At 41.8% G+C, this 18,402-nt stretch overlaps 2 protein-coding genes across 2 annotated transcripts in view; one reads left to right on the top strand and one right to left on the bottom strand.

Moving 5' to 3' along the window:
• Nucleotides 1–11,460, bottom strand: part of adgrl3.1 (adhesion G protein-coupled receptor L3.1) — a 118,938-nt gene extending 107,478 nt beyond the window's left edge. Inside the window, exon 1 of the mRNA XM_080464352.1 lies at nt 11,110–11,460. The gene's annotated coding sequence lies outside the window, so the exon portion shown is untranslated. The remainder of the gene's footprint in view (nt 1–11,109) is intronic.
• Nucleotides 11,461–12,932: 1,472 nt separating this feature from the next.
• The window catches only part of LOC308109457 (multiple PDZ domain protein), a 46,266-nt gene continuing 40,796 nt past the window's right edge, over nt 12,933–18,402 (top strand). Inside the window, exons 1-9 of the mRNA XM_080463025.1 lie at nt 12,933–13,180; nt 13,990–14,084; nt 14,747–14,913; nt 16,361–16,588; nt 16,905–16,973; nt 17,132–17,254; nt 17,491–17,574; nt 17,863–17,970; nt 18,105–18,207. Of these exons, the coding sequence (XP_080319151.1) occupies nt 14,072–14,084; nt 14,747–14,913; nt 16,361–16,588; nt 16,905–16,973; nt 17,132–17,254; nt 17,491–17,574; nt 17,863–17,970; nt 18,105–18,207 (895 nt within the window). The 5' untranslated portion in view covers nt 12,933–13,180; nt 13,990–14,071. The remainder of the gene's footprint in view (nt 13,181–13,989; nt 14,085–14,746; nt 14,914–16,360; nt 16,589–16,904; nt 16,974–17,131; nt 17,255–17,490; nt 17,575–17,862; nt 17,971–18,104; nt 18,208–18,402) is intronic.

The following is an 18,402-nucleotide window of genomic DNA, read 5'->3' as shown; positions in this document are numbered from 1 at the left end:
CGATAAGCTCGCCCACCAGTACGGCACCTCCATTCATGTCTCACTTGTTTCTTTAAGAACATGGTATACATTATTCACATGGGGTTGGTCAACAATGGCCGTATCTGTAAAGGAGGAATGAAAGAGAAGTAGGAGGGAAAAAAAAAAAAAGCTGAGGAGTGCTGATAAAGGACCATGTTTGTAAGTGGACCTCAGCAGAAAATGGGATTTGTTTTCATAATGAGTCCATTTAGTGGCACTCGTCAAAAAGAGGACGGACTACGTAAAAGATGCTGAAATCCATTATCATATTAGAGACTGACTTTACTTTTAACTTTAATCAATGTGCACAGATTAACAACTATAGAGGAGAATATAGTGAAGACATGAAAGTAACTTTATGTTACATTTTTGCATGAATTCACATCATCAGACATTAGTTTGGACGCCGCACTTTAATCATAGATCCTTGGTATGTTGCCTTAAACTTCAAATATATTGGGTTTAGAGGTGTCGAACTCATACGGATGTGGTTAACTCTGTTTTTGTTTTAGTGCAAAGAAATACAACTACAATCTGGAAATATCCACATCTGATGCACTTCACAAAACCTACGATAACGTAAGTAATCTGTCTATAAAGCTGTTACTTTGTCTGTAAAGAAGTTACCACAGCATGTCATTGGGACTTGAGTAATTTTCACTCCAGATGCCCTTCCTGCTGCAATCAAGGTTAGATTCAACTCAGTGTGCCACTTGGGAGGATTTTATGAAACATATATTAAACAGCTTTATTATTTATTTTTTTTTCTTCATTTCTAAAAGTGGAATCAAAAAACTAAAGGTTTCTCAGGCTGCACAATATCTGCAGTGTGCGTTTTTTCACCAACTCATCCTTAAAGTATGAATCGATAGTAATCTAGTTTCTGTAGCAAAAAGAAAAAGCTTCCACTGCTGGATCTTGCTGCAATCAGCTGTTCAGCTCCAGGTCTTATTGTTGAAAAAATTAAATTTGATATCTTTGTTGCAATTTGCAATGACATTGTGTGGACCAGATTGGAACAGCTGGTGTCTCCGTTTTAGCCTGGTGGCCACATGTTTGACATTCTTTAAAGAGCTTTAAACCATCTTTCAAGCCAAGCTTTCCTTGATTTAATATGTTTTAGTTAGATAAACTCACCATGACAATCAGTTATTGAAAAAAAAAAAAAAAGAAAAAAAAGTAACCATAAAAAAATCTTCTAACTAAATAGTACAACGACGGTTTTGGAGAATCTTTGAAGATGATTTCATTTATTTTATTTTATTTTATTTTATTTTCACATTTTTTGCTGTTGTGCTTTCGACCATTTTATTTCCGGTATCCATTTAAGAATAATGTTGTATTGATAGCAACAGATTGCTCAATTTCTAGTGAATCCATCTACAAGGGCCAATCACATAATTTCTGCTCTTGGCTGCTACAGGGCACTTCACTGCAAACCAGCAACTGGCAATCAATTTTAAGGGGTAAAATTTATTACTGTCTGAATACAAACAGATAACATAGGATTTTGATCAAACGTAGGCAGTGGGGGATCAGACAGTGAACAGTTATTGCTACAAGCTAAGCGAGAACACTGGCCAGTGAGGTTTTGGGCAGTGGGTGCAGCAGTATGACTGAACAATAGATGGATTGCCTTTTTTTTCTTAAGTCTCCGGGCTCAGTGTCTTCCCGAAAAAATAAAAAAATAAAAAGTAGAGTAGATTTCCCATGATCGATGCTGCTCATTTTCCCACAGTAAAACAATGGTGTTTTCTATTATGAGAGGCAGTGGTTGTATTGATGTCCCATGTCATCCCCAGTATTCATCAACAGCTATATGCAATTAGGAAGACTTTACAGGATGCTTTCATGATGAGTCTTCATATAATTATACCTCAGACAACAGCCTACGTCATAACGCAGCAGAAACTGGGCTGTCTATGCCTGATGGTGGAGATTTATGGCAAATCCAAATTAGTCAAGACCTCCTTTTAAAGGGTGGCGCCCCCGATCAAACCACGGTACTTTCCCTTGGGCTTCAACACATTCAATATAAGCATGGAGAATATAGAGCAGTTGCGTATATGCTCTACCCAGGCGTAAAATTAAAGACCCTTGTCTATGTGCCCCACATAAATCTTTAAAAGACGGACGGAGAAAGTGAGGATGAGGACGGGAAGTGTACGCAATGAAACAAAAACCTTCCTGATTTGTCTGGTTATTGTGAAGCATTGAACTGTAATCGACTGTACTCAACCCTGGACAATGAGATCTTCCAATACATGGATGCACAGACACACTCAAGTTATGCAGCTGCATGTATGAAAGAGAACACACTCATGCACGCACATGCGCACGCACACACACACACATACACACAAATTATCATTCAACCCATGAAGATGGCTTACAATAACACCCTGGCGTTCATTTTAAACAAAGACATGTTTCGAAAACACTAAATACCATTAATCAAAAGGTTTTCCTTCTCCCTTCTGCACAGCAAGCGCCACAGACCAATATCTCGCACTCATCTTGATACATGCGATGGATGCAATCCCATCTATCATACCCAGAGTCACCGAGCGAGAGCCAATCAGAAGGTTCAAAACGCTTGTAAGCACACTGAGGGAGAGCGCGCATACAGTTTCTCACATGGTTAGAAAACAGACATGTGGTCGGGGTAAGTTATTGCTGCAGGCCCGCGGGCCAAAATGGTAGTCATCTGTCTTTGTGTGACACTATCAAGCCCTTTGCAAAACACAGAGGTGGTAAAATGATTTTATTACAAAATGTGAAAGATACATCAGGGACAAATTGACGAGGGCTGACTCACGCCAAAGGGGCACGCTCCTTTAATCTCAAATGAGTTTGAATGTTCTCAGCAGAAAGTGAACCGCGCAGCGTGTTTTACCATCACACACTGTGAATGAGCTACAAGTAACGCTCGCAGATTTGTGCACTTTTCTCACAGAGCATTATTCACCGACCAGTCAAAGGGGATTTAACCTTAGCCGACATAAGGTGTGATATTTACACCCCAGGCAAGGCTAGTCAGCTCAATAGCGCCAGGGAAAAACACAAAACAGTACAAATGATGTCAACATGTATTATGGAGCCATTGATCATTGCTATGTTTGCTAATACCTTTGTTCCATCAAGCATGACCATCCAGTCACCCTTGCCTGTCTTCAGCCCATCATACCACATCAACAGAAAAGCTCCAGATCAATACTCCCTGGCACATATTCTCACTCCCAAAGACTTGGAATGAAAATGCCATTCGATATCAATCATGATCCCAGCTGTGCCACTGAACAGGCACAATAAATGACAGCGTTATTTTTTTTTAATTTACCATCAAATGACCAGTTCCATCATTGCGCTTCAACTCAAATCTTTCAGTCTAGTTTATGCTGAAAGGAACCAGATGAACTGAGAGTGGAAGATGTATGTAATGCAGTTAAAAGTAAAAGCCCAGTAAGCAAGAAATGTAAGAGGGGCCTGGAGATGATGGTATTAGAGCAGACGCTGATTGTGGACAATTTGCTGAAGGAGGAAAAGATATGGAACGTATCATTGGTTGAAGCATAGTGCATATAAGAAGCATGCAGGCTCTGGAGACTGGAGAAAAGGACAACTTCAATGCATACAATAAAATGTGTAACAAAATGTACCTACAAAAGAAAAGATTACTCAAAACAATGAAACTAGAGTTCCCCTCTTGTTGTCCGAGCCCCACAGCCACAAAGGTGGTTCAGCCCTGTCCTATAACGGCACAACTGAGTCAGTCTTTAAACAATCCTGCATTTTCAAATCCTACTGTAGTCCCTCCATTGATAAGAAATGCTGTGTTATACCACAGCACTGAGAGATTTATGCCCGCAGCCCTGTGATGACCTCATTGTTCATTGCCCCATAATTCAAATCTGATCCGCTGTGTTGCATCACATTGTGCATGACTCATTTCCATGCACCCCATTCTTTAAACAAGCAAGGCCTCCCAAACACGCCATAGTCAACCATACAAACAACCCCAAAGAATTTCCCATCAATACTGTGGTGACTGACTTAACACTTAACACACACAGCCACACACTGTTTAAATGGACTGAACTGGGAAGAGAAGAAGACATGGGGTGGGTGGGGGCGGGGGGGCTATTGTAAATGATTTCCTGCAGAGACCAAAATAATCGGCGGACCTTTGAGTGAGCGTCTTAAATCACGCTGGCCTTGTACACTGATTCTTCATTCAGCTACCTAATGGCACTGTGTGTGTGTGTGTGTGTGTGTGTGTGTGTGTGTGTGTGTGTGTGTGTGTGTGTGTGTGTGTGTGTGTGTGTGTGTGTGTGTGTGTGTGTGTGTGTGTGTGTGTGTGTGTGTGTGTATGTGTGTGTGACTAAATATACAGCTGCAGGCAAAGTCTATGTACATCTGTGACTGTGTAAGCTTGTGCATGAGTGTTTGCACACAAGAGCAAACGTGTGTCTGAGCGTTGATGTCTACCACAATGAGCACAGAGAAAGCAATCTGTGTGTGTGTGTGTGTGTGTGTGTGTGTTTCTATAGACTGAAGAGAGCTCTGGAGTGCAGGGAGGTAAAGGACACAACAAAGTGAGGGCAGGAGATGTGTTGACTGCCTACGAATGGATAGCTTGCCGTTATTTATTGAAAACAAAAAAAGAAATCACCACTACTGAGAGCTGAGTTCTGCAAAAAACTAGTCCATAGAAACGTTACCTAGAAAAGATCTACTTAAACATGTACAGACATGAGGTAAAATAACTGTTTCCATGGAGACTGTTGTTTTGACACACAAAGAAAGGGGTGAGCCAAACACCTTCAATTATTTATTCCCCAAAAATATAAATACATGTATTATTTTTGTGGAGGAAAGTAGGACAGCGCGGAGCAGTTAGCAGTGGCTTCAAAGAACCAGGGCCTTCATCCCTGTTCTCTACGGGTACTCGAGCTTCTTCCAACAATCAAAAATCAATATATTTTGGTATTCTCTGACTCTAAATCAGTTATAGATCTGAATGTGTGCACGAGTGTTTGAATCTCTGTGTTCGCCTTGTGATGTACTTGTGACCTGTCTGGGGGTTTAAACCTGCCCTTTGACACAAAGGTGATGAAAAAAGTTTAGTTAGATTTTCACCCATACTGGTGCCACCATCAGAACAAAAGTTCATGCTGGACAGATGTTGTGACGTACTGAACTAAATACAATACAATGAATGTTGGGTCATTGTTTTGATTGTTTCACCAACTCTGGAATTCACCAACATTTTATAAAACACATAAAGGCAGGAAATCCTCCATTGTGCCCACCAATTATGACCTGTTAAAGTGGTACTGGCCATCTGAAGCATGTCACGTCCTCTGTTGAGTCAGTTTCGAGGTCGTTGGTTTGTGCTCCATTCATACCTCAATCATACTGGTTTCAATTATACAAATGTGAACAGATTCTCTTAAAGCTCCTTTAAGTGTCCAACCTTGACTACTGGAAAGGCTGTTTTAAAGTTACCTTCCAGCATTTGTTCATACAATGCAGAATTCACAGCAGAATATGTGGCTGAAAGCGTTCCAGTCTCTTAAGCAGCAAAGCAAACCCAAACCTTATTATTTGCACCACAGTGCTTCACAGCTATGAGGCTCTTCTCCTGCAAAGCTGTCAGACTGACTTCTACTGTGGCCAAACAAATCTATTTTTGATTTGTTTGTCCACAGCACGTTCTTGCAAAAAGCCTCATCTTCGCCTGTATGTTTGCAGAGCTTAGAGAGCTTCTTTCCTTCTTCCATGTCTTCACCACACTTCGATAGCAAACACAAAAATATATTAAGACAGAGTCCAACTTTTATGCCTATTGAATGAAATTTCTGACTCTGATAATAAAGATAAGAATCTGATCTTGACTCTTACCATGTAAATGTTCCTTTCAAAGATTTGAGATAAATGACGATGCAGACTATGAAACGTAGATGTGTTTGTTTGAACTGGTCAGCTTCATATGTGTAACTTTCATCAAATATGTTCAAAACATTGATCATCTTTGTTAGAAATTTTAATTGGCAGCAGTTTGAATGCTATAAGTTAGGGCTGGATGATTTGGCCGAAAAAAAAGGAAAGATTTTTTCAAGACAAATTCTAGTTTTGATTCGATTTTTTTCTCTCAATGCACTTAAAAATGACTGCAGACATCAGATATATTGTCAAAAGTGCAACTTCATTGCCGTTATTGTCCTCAGAGTTAAAATGCATATAAACAATCTCAAAAGAAATATTAAATGAGGCTCTGTCATTCAACAAATTCAGCGAAACCCACAAGAAATGGTAGGACGGAACGCGAAAAATGCTGAAAAACTGTGTGTGTGTGTGTGTGTGTGTGTGTGTGTGTGTGTGTGTGTGTGTGTGTGTGTGTGTGTGTGTGTGTGTGTATGTGTGTGTGTGTGTGTGTGTGTGTGTGTGTGTTTAGCTACAAATTCGATAAATGAATTAAATATTTTTTTGTCCAACCCTACTATAAGTGAAATAGGGACAAATACATTATTCAGTTTCACAGTTCAAAATGTAACATGCAACGTTCAAGTTAGTGTGAACTGTGAGAAGTCTGACTTATGCCAAAATGTGATGAACCAAAGAAACCATTAAAATCTTTTTCACATTACGACTCGGAATAACGACATCAAAAATGCATTAAAAAGTTACATTATTCCACTGTTAAAATTACACAATACCACACATCTAAATTGTACATATACGTCTCTTAGACATTTTTACTAGGTGCAACATTATAGCAAGAAAAAAAACCTAAACTCACTTGTGGAGACGTAAACGTCAGACATGAAATAAATAACAGGTTGCCTAAGAAACCATTAAATGTCAATTAAACGTGGATGAATAAATACAAATCTTTCTTTTTGAAAACCTCTAATGGGTTCTGATGCAGTCTTTCAAAATGATCAGATGAAAAGAAACTATAGATGGTGAGGTAAAACATCTCTGTGGTTATTATAATTTATAAAGCTGTTGGTCAATGGGAAATGTAACATTCGGTCTTATTCACTCCTTGATTTTCAAGGTAAGAAAGTAGAAAAAATAGTCACTTTCACGTCACAAGATTTTACTGTCATAATAAATGGACGACTGGGAATCCATTTCAAAATCGATCCCACTGATTGATTTTACATCATTTTTATACCATGTGGGATGTTGCACAGCCGAAGGTCCTTGTGCTTATGTAACGTGTCTGAACCAAAACTGATTAAAAATCCTAAATTGAGCCTGGACTGTGAGGCGTTTTCACCTTGTTCAGCAGGTTTGTTTTGGCTATATTTGTTGCTGTGTTTTCCGCTGTGCTCCATAAGAACGCATAAAAATAGCAATAATGTTCCTCCTGTGTCTTTGCAAGTTGTTTAGCGCGATAAAAGCAGTTTTGGAAGAAGTCCCAAAGAACAGTGATGCAATGTGAAAATTTACCCCTCAACAGAGATCGTGCTCGCGTTCGCTCGGCATGCAGCAATAAATAAACCGATTGTATAATTTATGTGCGGCATCTGTGCATTGTTCAGTAAAGGGCCCAGCTCAAGGGGTTCACAGATTATGTATATTTCATGTTTGAAAAGGGTACAACCTGTCAAAAAAAATGGTAAAATGTCCATTTTAGTCCCAAGATGATAATTGACATTTTTTTTTTGTTATTATTGTTTTCCAATATGCTAAACCAGTATGTTGCATTTTAGCACCACTGTCTTTCTTTGACCTTCAACTCAAACTGTTTAACCATGAGACTGACACTACAGCTAAACAATGCAATGAACCATTGAGCAAGGACACGAAACACATCCCGGCTACATAATACAAATAGCTTGTATCACATGGCATGAAAAGACAGGCAAATAGTGTACATTCCATCAAACCCAGCCCAAAATACAGACAGATAATGGGCTCTAGTGTTTTGAGCAGAAAGTGTTCTAATAGTTCCATATTTAGGCAGTGTGAGGCATCTATCACTGGAGGTCTATTCTCGTCGAGGCCATGGGCACAATGAGTCAGTGAATGCCCTGAGACCTGACAGACAGTCGTGTGCTAGTCGTGTTGGCTTTTCTCAAGTCATTTTCTATTCACAAAGCAGTGAAGTAACTGCGCAGTCCTCTCACGTGGTGGACCTCTAATAGGGCGAAATGATATCTAAGGCGATTTTCACACATTAGAAGAGCTGGACTGAGCTGATAGCTCCAGTCAACAGTGGGAAATGGCCGGAGCCAGGGTGAGTCTTTCAGGGGAAGGAAAGGGTAGGAGGAAGGATGTGTTAACACATGACCGAGGGCTTTAGGTGGAAGAGGAAGACGGGCAAGGATCTGGGCTCATTATTGCAGTACGGGAAAGAGATGTGGTCTTGCGCAGAAAAGGATTTTGAATTAGGTTAAGCTCCACACACAAAGTGGAGTTGAGACTGGAAATCTGTATCACCGTTGCATTATGAAATCAAGAGCTCCATTTTCACTAAAACTTAAAAAATGTCACGGATTTCTTCCTTTTTTCTTTTTCTTTTTTTTCAGCAGCTGAAACCTCAAGAGTGACTTAGTTTGCAGAGATGCTGGTTGTCTTGGTGAGGATAATGAACACACCTTTTGTTAGTCTGCATTCCTTCGAAACGCAAACCTTTACCTTCTGCCGTGCATAAACGAACTAAAAGGATCCAAGGAATTGAAGCGCGAACTCTTTAAGAAGCGCTTGTTAAAATGGATCGGGGGAAATCAGCTCATGGGTTCGGTGTGCCCACTAAACAGAATTAATTGCACGAGTGCTTAAGTTTGACTTTCTAATAACCCTTGACAATGTAAATAGAGGCTTCAATAACAAGTTACACTTGTTCCAAAATGGATTACATGCTTGTTTGTCTTAATATCCATGCATGTGTCTGTATGTGTCTGCTGCGGTCTGTCTGCAGAGGATCGTGTTGTCTGCCAAAGTTTATTATCATTACGTCGAGGTCTCCATGCGAGCACAAGATGTTGAACATACGATCCTTTATTTAAATTAGACTGTTTCCTTTACAGGGTCAAATATTGTTATTGGAGCTTTGCAAAATCTAAACCAAATATTGTGTTGCCTTAACAGTTCCAAACAAAAGGAAGGCAGACCTTGGTCAATCAAGCAGAACAATCTGAATTAACACAAGCATCTATCCTCGTGCTCACCCTCTTTCCCCCAGCAAGGAGCTTTGTCTGCCATGTGCATCATAACAGAAAGGAATCGGTGACCTAATTAAAGGAGGACAGATAGACCAACAGTCAGCACAACGCTTGATTGCTGCTGTTGCACATTGTACAGCTTCAAGTGCTTCAAAGCATCAGTGCTGCATGAGTGTCATTACCGACTGTGACCCAAGATGCTCTTTGACACCCCTCGCATTGACAGTATCATAGCTGGTTCCTCTCATGAGCTTGTCAGAAAGGTATCAAAAATATCCTGTATGGGTGCTCTAAATCTGAGTGGGAAAATACACATAGCATTGTTTAAAATGTTTTATTTTATCATACGTATAATCAACATCTATGTTACTCAGACGTCACAAGGTTTTTAGATGTTTGTTTGAAATAAACACACATTATTCTTTGTGTACATCAACCTAATTGTGCTATCACCGACAGGCAGATATGTTGTGTCCTGATGATGTTCGTCTAATCCAAACACAATAAGCTCCTTGGAGACCGGCTTGTCTTTTAACAGATGCTGCTAAGATGGCAGCCAAACAAATCTCTGTCATTTATTTTTTTTTCCATTTTCAATATAAAGCCATACTACACCTAACTGCCCACACTGACCGGTCACCTCCTCCACCGGCTCACTGGATTCTTTGGAAACACCTTTCTGAGCTGCTACACTGAGTCAACACATTGTCAACCTGCACTCCAACCTACCTCCACCCTTTACGTCACAGCCAACACTGAGACCTACACAAAGAGTTTGCACTAAGCGTCTTCGCTGATAGCCACTTGGATGTGGAGTGTACACTGTGATTCAGAAGAGCCAGCCCACAGCCAGCCACCCAACCAAACACAGGCAGCAAAAGGACTAAAGAGGGGTGCTTCAATTGGCAGATAGAGCAATTAATTCTGAGACAGGCCACTTGTGATGAACCATATCAGTGTGAATTTGCCAGAGGATTATCCCTGGCTGCGTGATTACTGTTTATCACAAAGAGGAGAACCACAAGAGCTGTGGTCACACAAACATGAAGCGGGCTATGCCGCCTTCACTTCAGGTCAAGATCGAAGGATTGTGCCACCATCAGTAGTTTTCAGTTTCACATCAAGGTCATCTGCAAATACAGACGCCTCTTGTGTAAATAAGAGCCATGACTTTCACTCACGAATCCGCATGATTGACGTATCCTGGGGTGCACTGGCCTGCTGGATACTCATTTTCCTACTGAGCCGCTGGATTTACTCTGGATTTCAGACTGCGGCTGACAAAAGCAGCACGGCCCCCCCAAAATAAGCTGCATTCCAATATACTCAAATGACAAGCACATAAAATGAGAGGGAAAAACCCGAGGAGGTGAACACTCAGTCTATCTGTCATCCATCATGCAAAAGCATGTGATTTGTCATTGCGCCCTGCAGTGAGGCAGACACATGCGGCTACAGAATAATAATTACGTGTACACCCTGGCCGACGAGCCGTCATGGGGATAATGTGATTGCATTGATTCTGTTCTTCTTTTTTTTTTTCCGTAGAGGTAATAGATATCACTGGAAATCACTTCGCCTCAGCGACATCTCGCATCCGAGCGACGCCCATTGCAGCCCGACCCGCTGGACCATCATAGGTACAAATGCGGGAACTATATTACATTTTTACCCCCCTCCTCTTCGTCCATTAGGGCCAGTTTGTGCGCCCCCGTAAGTGCAAGTAATTGCAGGCCACATTCCCATGGGCATCCGTGAGAACCAAAGTCGGCGCTGCCATCCAGCTTTCAGGACAGACGCGGGTCGACAAACATCGGCAGTGGATTTACCGACGTGCGCCGCGGACGCACTGAGAAATCCAAACATCTATTTGTGCAGGGAGTGAAGAGAGTGAAGAGCGGATCCTTACCGTATCGCCGGTCGCAGCGATATAGGCGCATGTATGTGCCCATCCAGCGCAGAGCGGAGTCAGGGAAAGCCGTCTCTGCGCGCTCTCATACGGTCACCGGAATGCAAATCTTCAATATAAATATCTCTCTCTTCCCCCCCCCCCAAGTCGATAAATGTCGTGGCGCCTCGACTCCCGGATCTAGAGTTAATTCGTTGCTGCTGCAAAACGACGTGGGCAAATCTTCCCGAAACACGGGATGGAATGAAAGCTGAGGGTGTAATAAACCAATCGCTGCGTGCTTAGTATCCCGATCAGCGCTCACACAGGAGGCAGGAGGAGGAACCACGTCCGTCCAAACGCACCGAGTCCAGCGGAGAGGAGAGTGCTGCTGGAGGACAGAGGCGTCTCTCTCTCTCTCTCTCTCTCTCTCTCTCTCTCTCTCTCTCTCTCTCTCTCTCTCTCTCTCTCTCTCTTCACCTTCCTCCGCTCCCTTTATGTTCTTACTGACTTCTGCTGAAGTCCAGGGCGCGCAGCACAGCTCGGTTGGAGCAGAGGACCGCGGTCGCCACAGACAGCGAGAGAGGGGTCAGAAATGACAAACCAATTTGGAGGCGCGGTGAACGCTCGGCTGATCAGAGCGCAGCCGGCGCGAAGAGCGCTGCGTCGCAGGCGGGCAGGAGGGGTGGGTGGTGGTGGTGGTGGGAGGGGGCGGGGGGGGGGGGGGGGGGGTGATGATTCCTGCCTGGGGGATGCAGGGAGAGGAAGACGGGAGAGATATAGTGGGGGTGTCTGGTGGAAAACACGGATCTGGATCTGGCTCCTGAAATCTCTAGACCGAGGGCTCCACCTGCCGTGTGAAACCACACAGGGTTGCAAAACTTTTCAAGTCCCGAGTCAACTTCAACTTCAGCTGAAGTTTAGCTTTTTTTAAATGAATTGTTCAATGATCCTGACTGAGAACTGTATATCCACTTGGAACGCTCATATCCAGTATGATATTTTCAGCCAAATAAAATAAATTAAAGTAGAGTAATTATTGTCATTGTTCGGCTTGCTCAGCCTGGAAACCCATTAAACAACAATACTAGCTTCAATTAAGAATATATAAACATTGAGATCTATGCATTAAGATCTACACGGCTCACAGAGACAAGATAAATTATTTGAACCAATAAGCTGAAAATATGAGGCCGATCAAAATTGCGAAAGGAAATTGGATTGTAATTATACATTTATGAAATTTCCAAGAACAAACAAAGGAGGAGTCGGATTATAGTAAAACCATACAGGCTAATGAAAACATACATCGATCCATATTCACAGGAAGTTATGTCTCAGCGAATATTCAGCGCCTAATCATTTTATTACTCTATTACTATGTGTTTTTACTCACCGTCTTGTTTTTAGACACTTTTATGGAAAAGTGGTTTGCACTTTGCCTTAAGTGTGTGCACCTGTGGTGGGTATGACAATAAAATATCTATCTATCTCTCTATCTCACTATCTATCTATCTATTTATCTATCTATCTATCTATCTATCTATCTATCTATCTATCTATCTATCTATCTATCTATCTATCTATCTATCTATCTATCTATCTATCTATCTATCTATCTATCTATCTATCTACCTAACCTAAACCACTAAACCTTTTATTATATTTTCACATTATCTGCATTTAGAACTTCTCACGGTTTGAATTAGTACTCAGGCTGTTTTGTACGGGTGTTGTACTGAAATTCATCAGCATTATTCGCAGAACTCCCCGTTTCAAACGCGGTGCAGGATTATATCAGGCTCTGTGTTCTTTCTTTCATTGGGGATGAGCCCTTAGTGCCTGAAGATCAGAGGGTGACATGCGCACTGCACGGAGCGCGCCGCTCGCCAGCCGCGCGCGGACACAATGCAGGGAAATAACACGCTCGGTCGGCTTCTTGATTTCTAGACAAGCTCTCAATAAGCTGTTATGAGTTGTGCCGTTAGGAAAGAGTTATCCCTGCTGTTTGCTGGAGGTGAATTGACCCTGAGGAGGCTGTGCTTGGAGCTCAGTGGAAACCTGTTGATCATCCCCAGGCGCTGCAATGGAGGTGAGAGGAAGCTTCATGTTGTCCTTCTGTTCGTCACACTGACGGGACTAATGTACCCGGGTCAGATTTATTAAAAAAATAAAATGAAATAAATAACAGATTGTCTTATATGGCATATCAAATGAATAACTAATGAGCCAGCTTAATTACTGTGAAACATCAAGGTGCAATGTCTTTTTTTTTTTACATTAGGAAACCTTCGGCAGAGCTTTAATATCAACAGGTAGAAGATATAGATTTCATTATCGCCCCGTGAAGGGTATATAAGTACATCGTATACTCCTCTTGCCTATCAATGGCCTCTAATTAGATTCCACATTAGACGTTGTCATTTCTAGGCCATCGTTTTGCAAATCAAATCATGTCACTCGTATCATGCTTTGAAGCCATACAGGCTTCCTCTCGACTCAGAATGGTCGGGAGGCCATGTGTCGCAGTTAATTACCATCACTGGCTGATAAAGCCTTTTGGAGAAGACTTAAATCCCGCTAAAGAGCATTAGGTGACAAGCAAGGCGCTTGCAAACAAGCATGGCAGAGGCCCTGGAGGAGTAGATGGGGAGGGTGAAATGATACATGCTGCAGAACAGATGTAAAATAATTATTAGTGCATTAATTACTGTGAAGGAATTGGAAGGGGTGGATGTTTTTGTCTTGTTGGTTATAACATGAGTCAAGGATAAGTCATACGTTGGCCCTTTCGCAAGCTGTAATGTTTCTCACAGGTAGGATAGTTTTGAAGAAAAAAAAACAACTGTTATATTATTCTGCACAATCTACCGTTATGTTCACTTTTATTTATTGTTGCAGGTGCCAAATAGACAGGTATGATGTTTAACTGAAGCAGAAAGTCCCAGAGAAATCTTTCCCACAAGCATTCTGCAAGGCAACAATGGAAATAATGGGTAAGTGCATTCAGACTCCTTTACACATGTGGAACACCGCTTAAATTCAAGCTTGTTCCAGTAACCTGAGGAAGACTTTGCTTCACCATCAGAGGCTTAAAATTAAGGTGTCGGGCTTTCCTGCTGCGGCCAGACACAAGGAGTAGTTACATGTACAGGTGGCACAGTCTGGTCAGTAGTTAAAACTTTGTGGGGAAGGGTTTACAGGGTTTAAACCTTCTGCCAGAAACAATTACTGCGCTTGTGGCTGGTGCCCGTCAGCTGCCATTTTGCTAAATAAACAAGGACAACATGACCTGATGCAAATTTGTGGCTTTTCTTCCTTGTTGTTTTGCAAAATCTTTCCTTCTTTGTACTACCTTAAAGTTTATCCACTAAGTTTTGACAGATCATGTGCCCCCAAGGTTCTGATATCACATTTGAAAAATACAAACTTTTACGTTCCTGAAATAGACAGAAGTCGCACCATCACACACTTGGCATTTATTAACATCTACTCACGCAATGATACTGAATACTCATGTCTTAGCTTAGCATGGAAGGTGTTTGGCTTTGCCAGGATCATCCCACAGTTACCACATCCTGTAATTGCAGAATGCGGAGCCGAATGAGGGAGAGATTCTGTTACTGAATGTCACAAATGATATGCAATTTCTGCTCAGATACTCAGTGTGCCTTGGAGGCTGTGGAGAGACTGCAAGCCAAATTGAAGGAGCGAGGGGAGGCCCCCACTCAGGAGAAACTATCCCTGCTGAAGACTGTCCTCCAGAGCCCCCTGTTCCTTCATATACTCAGCTTACAGCAAGCTCAGCGGAAGCCCCCAGCGAAGGTACAGCACAAGCGCGGGTGTGTGGGTGTTTGGTGTATATTGAATGGCGAGGAGGGAATCGGGACCGTTCCCAAAATACTGAATGCAGGAACCAAACCGGATGAGTAATCAGCTTACCTAAGCTTACCACTAAAGCCTTGAGAAAGAGAGAGGGGGAAGAGAAGGAGTGAGGGAGGCAGGTTCGCTATATATCATGTGAAAGAGTTTTGAGGAAGGGCGGAAGTCATCCGTAACATTGTCAAAAGTTTTGATCCAAAGTGTCTGCGGACAGTCGTCACACCATCCATCACGAAACATGATTTGGTCAAAAGCACTGGCTCCTGTGTAGCTCATCTTTCTGTGTGCACCCATTGTTGTTATTGATGACACTATGAAGGTGTTTACCTTAAGTTACTCAAGCTAAGCATTATGGCTTGAGAACTGCCTGTTGTGATGTACTCTAATAGGACAGGCGGCAGTTGACACACACACACACACACACACACACACACACACACACACACACACACACACACACACACACACACACACACACACTGGCATTATTAGATTAGCAATGCAGCATGAGCCTGTTGCCTTTTTGTAGCACTGCATTCCACGTAAGATGGCACTGGATTATATCCCGGTGTGCCTGGCTTTTCAACCTGTCAGACAGTTCTCATTCTTATACGACGCATGAGTTTTTGGAAATATTGCATGAGACACATAGTTGAAATCTGATATAGTTTGAAACAACATATTAGTATTCCAATCGTGGATTTGCCATTTTATTATTATTCTGTGGGTGTTTTAACAGGTGTCAACATTGTTAGAAGAGAATACCGTATACAGATCAGAAATGAGCTTTTACTGAACTCACTTTGAAACTTTGAAGCAGAAAACCTTAGAGACAAAAGGGAGCAGTTTTTTGGTTATGTGCTATTGAAAAGAAACCCTTATCTCAGCTCCCTATGTTCCTGCTTCCCTATCTTTTCCCTCACTGCTCCATTTTCAATCTCGCTTTCTGATTTTTTTCTTTTTTTTCTTTTTTGGGCTAACACACATTAACCCTCCCTCCTTGTTCTCTCTCCCACATGTGTCTCCATTGTCTCACAATGCCCTCCTTTTTCAATTTCTTTATCCTTTCTATTTCCCTCCATTACTCTCTCACTCTGGTCCTATTCCTCTCTGTCTCCAGATCTCCATTCTTCAATTAATGTCACTACTTCTCTATCAGTCCCCTTCCCCATCTTGTAATCTATCTCACCCATTTCAGTCTCAATCCTTCTTCCTCTTTCCTTCCATCCTCCAATCCTTCCCCTGCTTGTCTGCTCTCTCTCTCTCTCACCACACCCTACCTCTCTTTAAGATACAACCTATATTTTTTTATGTGTCTATAGTCTCACTATTACATCTTCATTTTTGAAACTAACTCTTTTTTTTTATCTGTTCTCTTAACTCTAACCAGGGGAAAGGAATTTCCAAGTCTGTGTCAATGAATTGTGGCCCTTGCCCAGGCGCTGGGTTTGGCCTCAAGACGTTGAGCCACAGTGACTCGTACACGTGGGCCATGGAGAACCGACGGCCCAGCCTCGCCAGGTCCCTCCACAGGGAAGGCAGCATCTCCTCTCTAGGCTCACAGGACGTGTCCTTCTCCGAACTCTACCCCGATAACTGCATCCACGCCGAATCGCAGGTATGTAAAATACTCAATAACAAAGTCGAGATCCTTTAGCAACAGTTTATTAACAAGAAGTAATGTATTGTTACCACCTTCAGTCCCATGAACCCGCCAAATATTCTTTTTTTCTTCTTCTTGTAAAAGGGAACACATTACCATATAAAATGTCACATTTAACATGGACGCATAACTCTTTACATCATAAAAGTCAAGCCCAGCTGGCTATCATCCAGAGCATTTTTAGTTGGTGGTGAAAAACTGCTTGTTGAAATCAGTGTTAAGTCAGGTTTGCTTTTTCTTTTTTCTTTTTTTTTACTTGTTTAATTTTTAGTACTGCACTCCTCCTCGAATTTGCCGAACCATGTCGATGGGGAGAAACCTTTCTGCTATCGCCCATGAGGTAAAGATGGTAGCGGTGTGTCTGCGGAAAAAGACAAGTCCTGGAAATCAGCACTCACTGCTCTAAGCTGTTTTCTTCTCCTCTGTTTAATTAGAATTGATTTACTCTGTCCTTTCTTTCACCCTCGCTCTCTGTTGTTCTAACCTCCACCATGTTAGAGGCGCCATGTGGAGATGATCGAGCTAACCAATGACGGGAAAGGACTCGGTTTCGGCATCATTGGAGGCCGGAGCACAGGAGTAATGGTCAAAACAATCCTCCCTGGAGGAGCTGCTGGAAGGGCAAGTATTGCTGTCAATTTATGACATACGTAAAACTGTGAAAATCCCCCCCTATGGGGAGAAGGTTGCAATTATTCCAAACATCACTTTTTTTTTTAACAAGGCTCAATTCAAAGCCTATTATTCTCATCAAACTCGACAAGATAATCTGTTTAAAATAAAGAAACTCATGAAATGCTGTATATAAGAGTCACTAACTATATTCCATTTTTTGGGGATGTAATTGGTCTTCTCAGGATAAACGTCTACGTAGCGGCGATCAGATCTTGCGCATTGGAGATACTGACTTAGCGGGCATGAACAGCGAGCAAGTGGCACAGGTAAGGGGTATTAGTTGATACATTTCCAAAAACACAGGACGAGGTGGAGTGCTCTTCACCGATAAAAGCCTGTGTCTCTAATAACAAGGCTTCTGAAATGGTTTATTGTATGAGAGCTTAATATGAAGCAGTGTCTCTACCCTTACATACTGTATCCACAGTACCAGTGGCCATCTTTTCAAGAAAGTTGCTTTTGAGCAGACTTTATTTTTACATTTTATGTTATTTATTTATTTATGATCACACTCCGTCTCTTTTTATCCGTTCACAAATCACCACCCGGAAAAGGTGCTGCGAAACGCTGGTAGCAAGGTGAAACTGCTCATTGCCAGAGATATTACCCAGGACAACCACCTTTCCTCTCCCGTCTTCAGCCAGGATAGCTTGGACGGCAAGGTGTGGGCATGAATAAACGTGTGGATATAAAGAATAGTACAGCAAAATTCAAGTCACTTTTTTATTAAATGATTGACTATGCAGGGATATTGAACAGTCCAAACTGAATGATTTTTCTTTCTGATTCTTGCCAGCTGAGTGACTTAAAAGACGACTACGAGTACAGTGTGCAGTACACTAAAAACAGCCGGGGCCTGGGATTCACTGTTTCAAGCTACATCGGCGACCTAAACTCAGGTATGCAGCTACCAAAATCCATCTATAAGAAAAGCAAGTTATTTCTCATAAATTGATGATGTTACCATTAATATAATCCTTGTTACTGGCATGGAAGCAAGGAATGCAAATACTCACATTACTGTAATTAAATAGTATTTTGGGGTACCTTGAAAGTATGTAATGTCATACACACTTAAGTACAACTTAAACTAT

Source organism: Lipophrys pholis, assembly GCF_963383615.2.
Source record: "Lipophrys pholis genome assembly, chromosome: 5".
NCBI classification, from domain to species: domain Eukaryota; kingdom Metazoa; phylum Chordata; class Actinopteri; order Blenniiformes; family Blenniidae; genus Lipophrys; species Lipophrys pholis.
The sequence above is the reverse complement of the archived record's forward strand: the minus strand, read 5'-3'. Positions and strand labels throughout refer to the sequence as shown.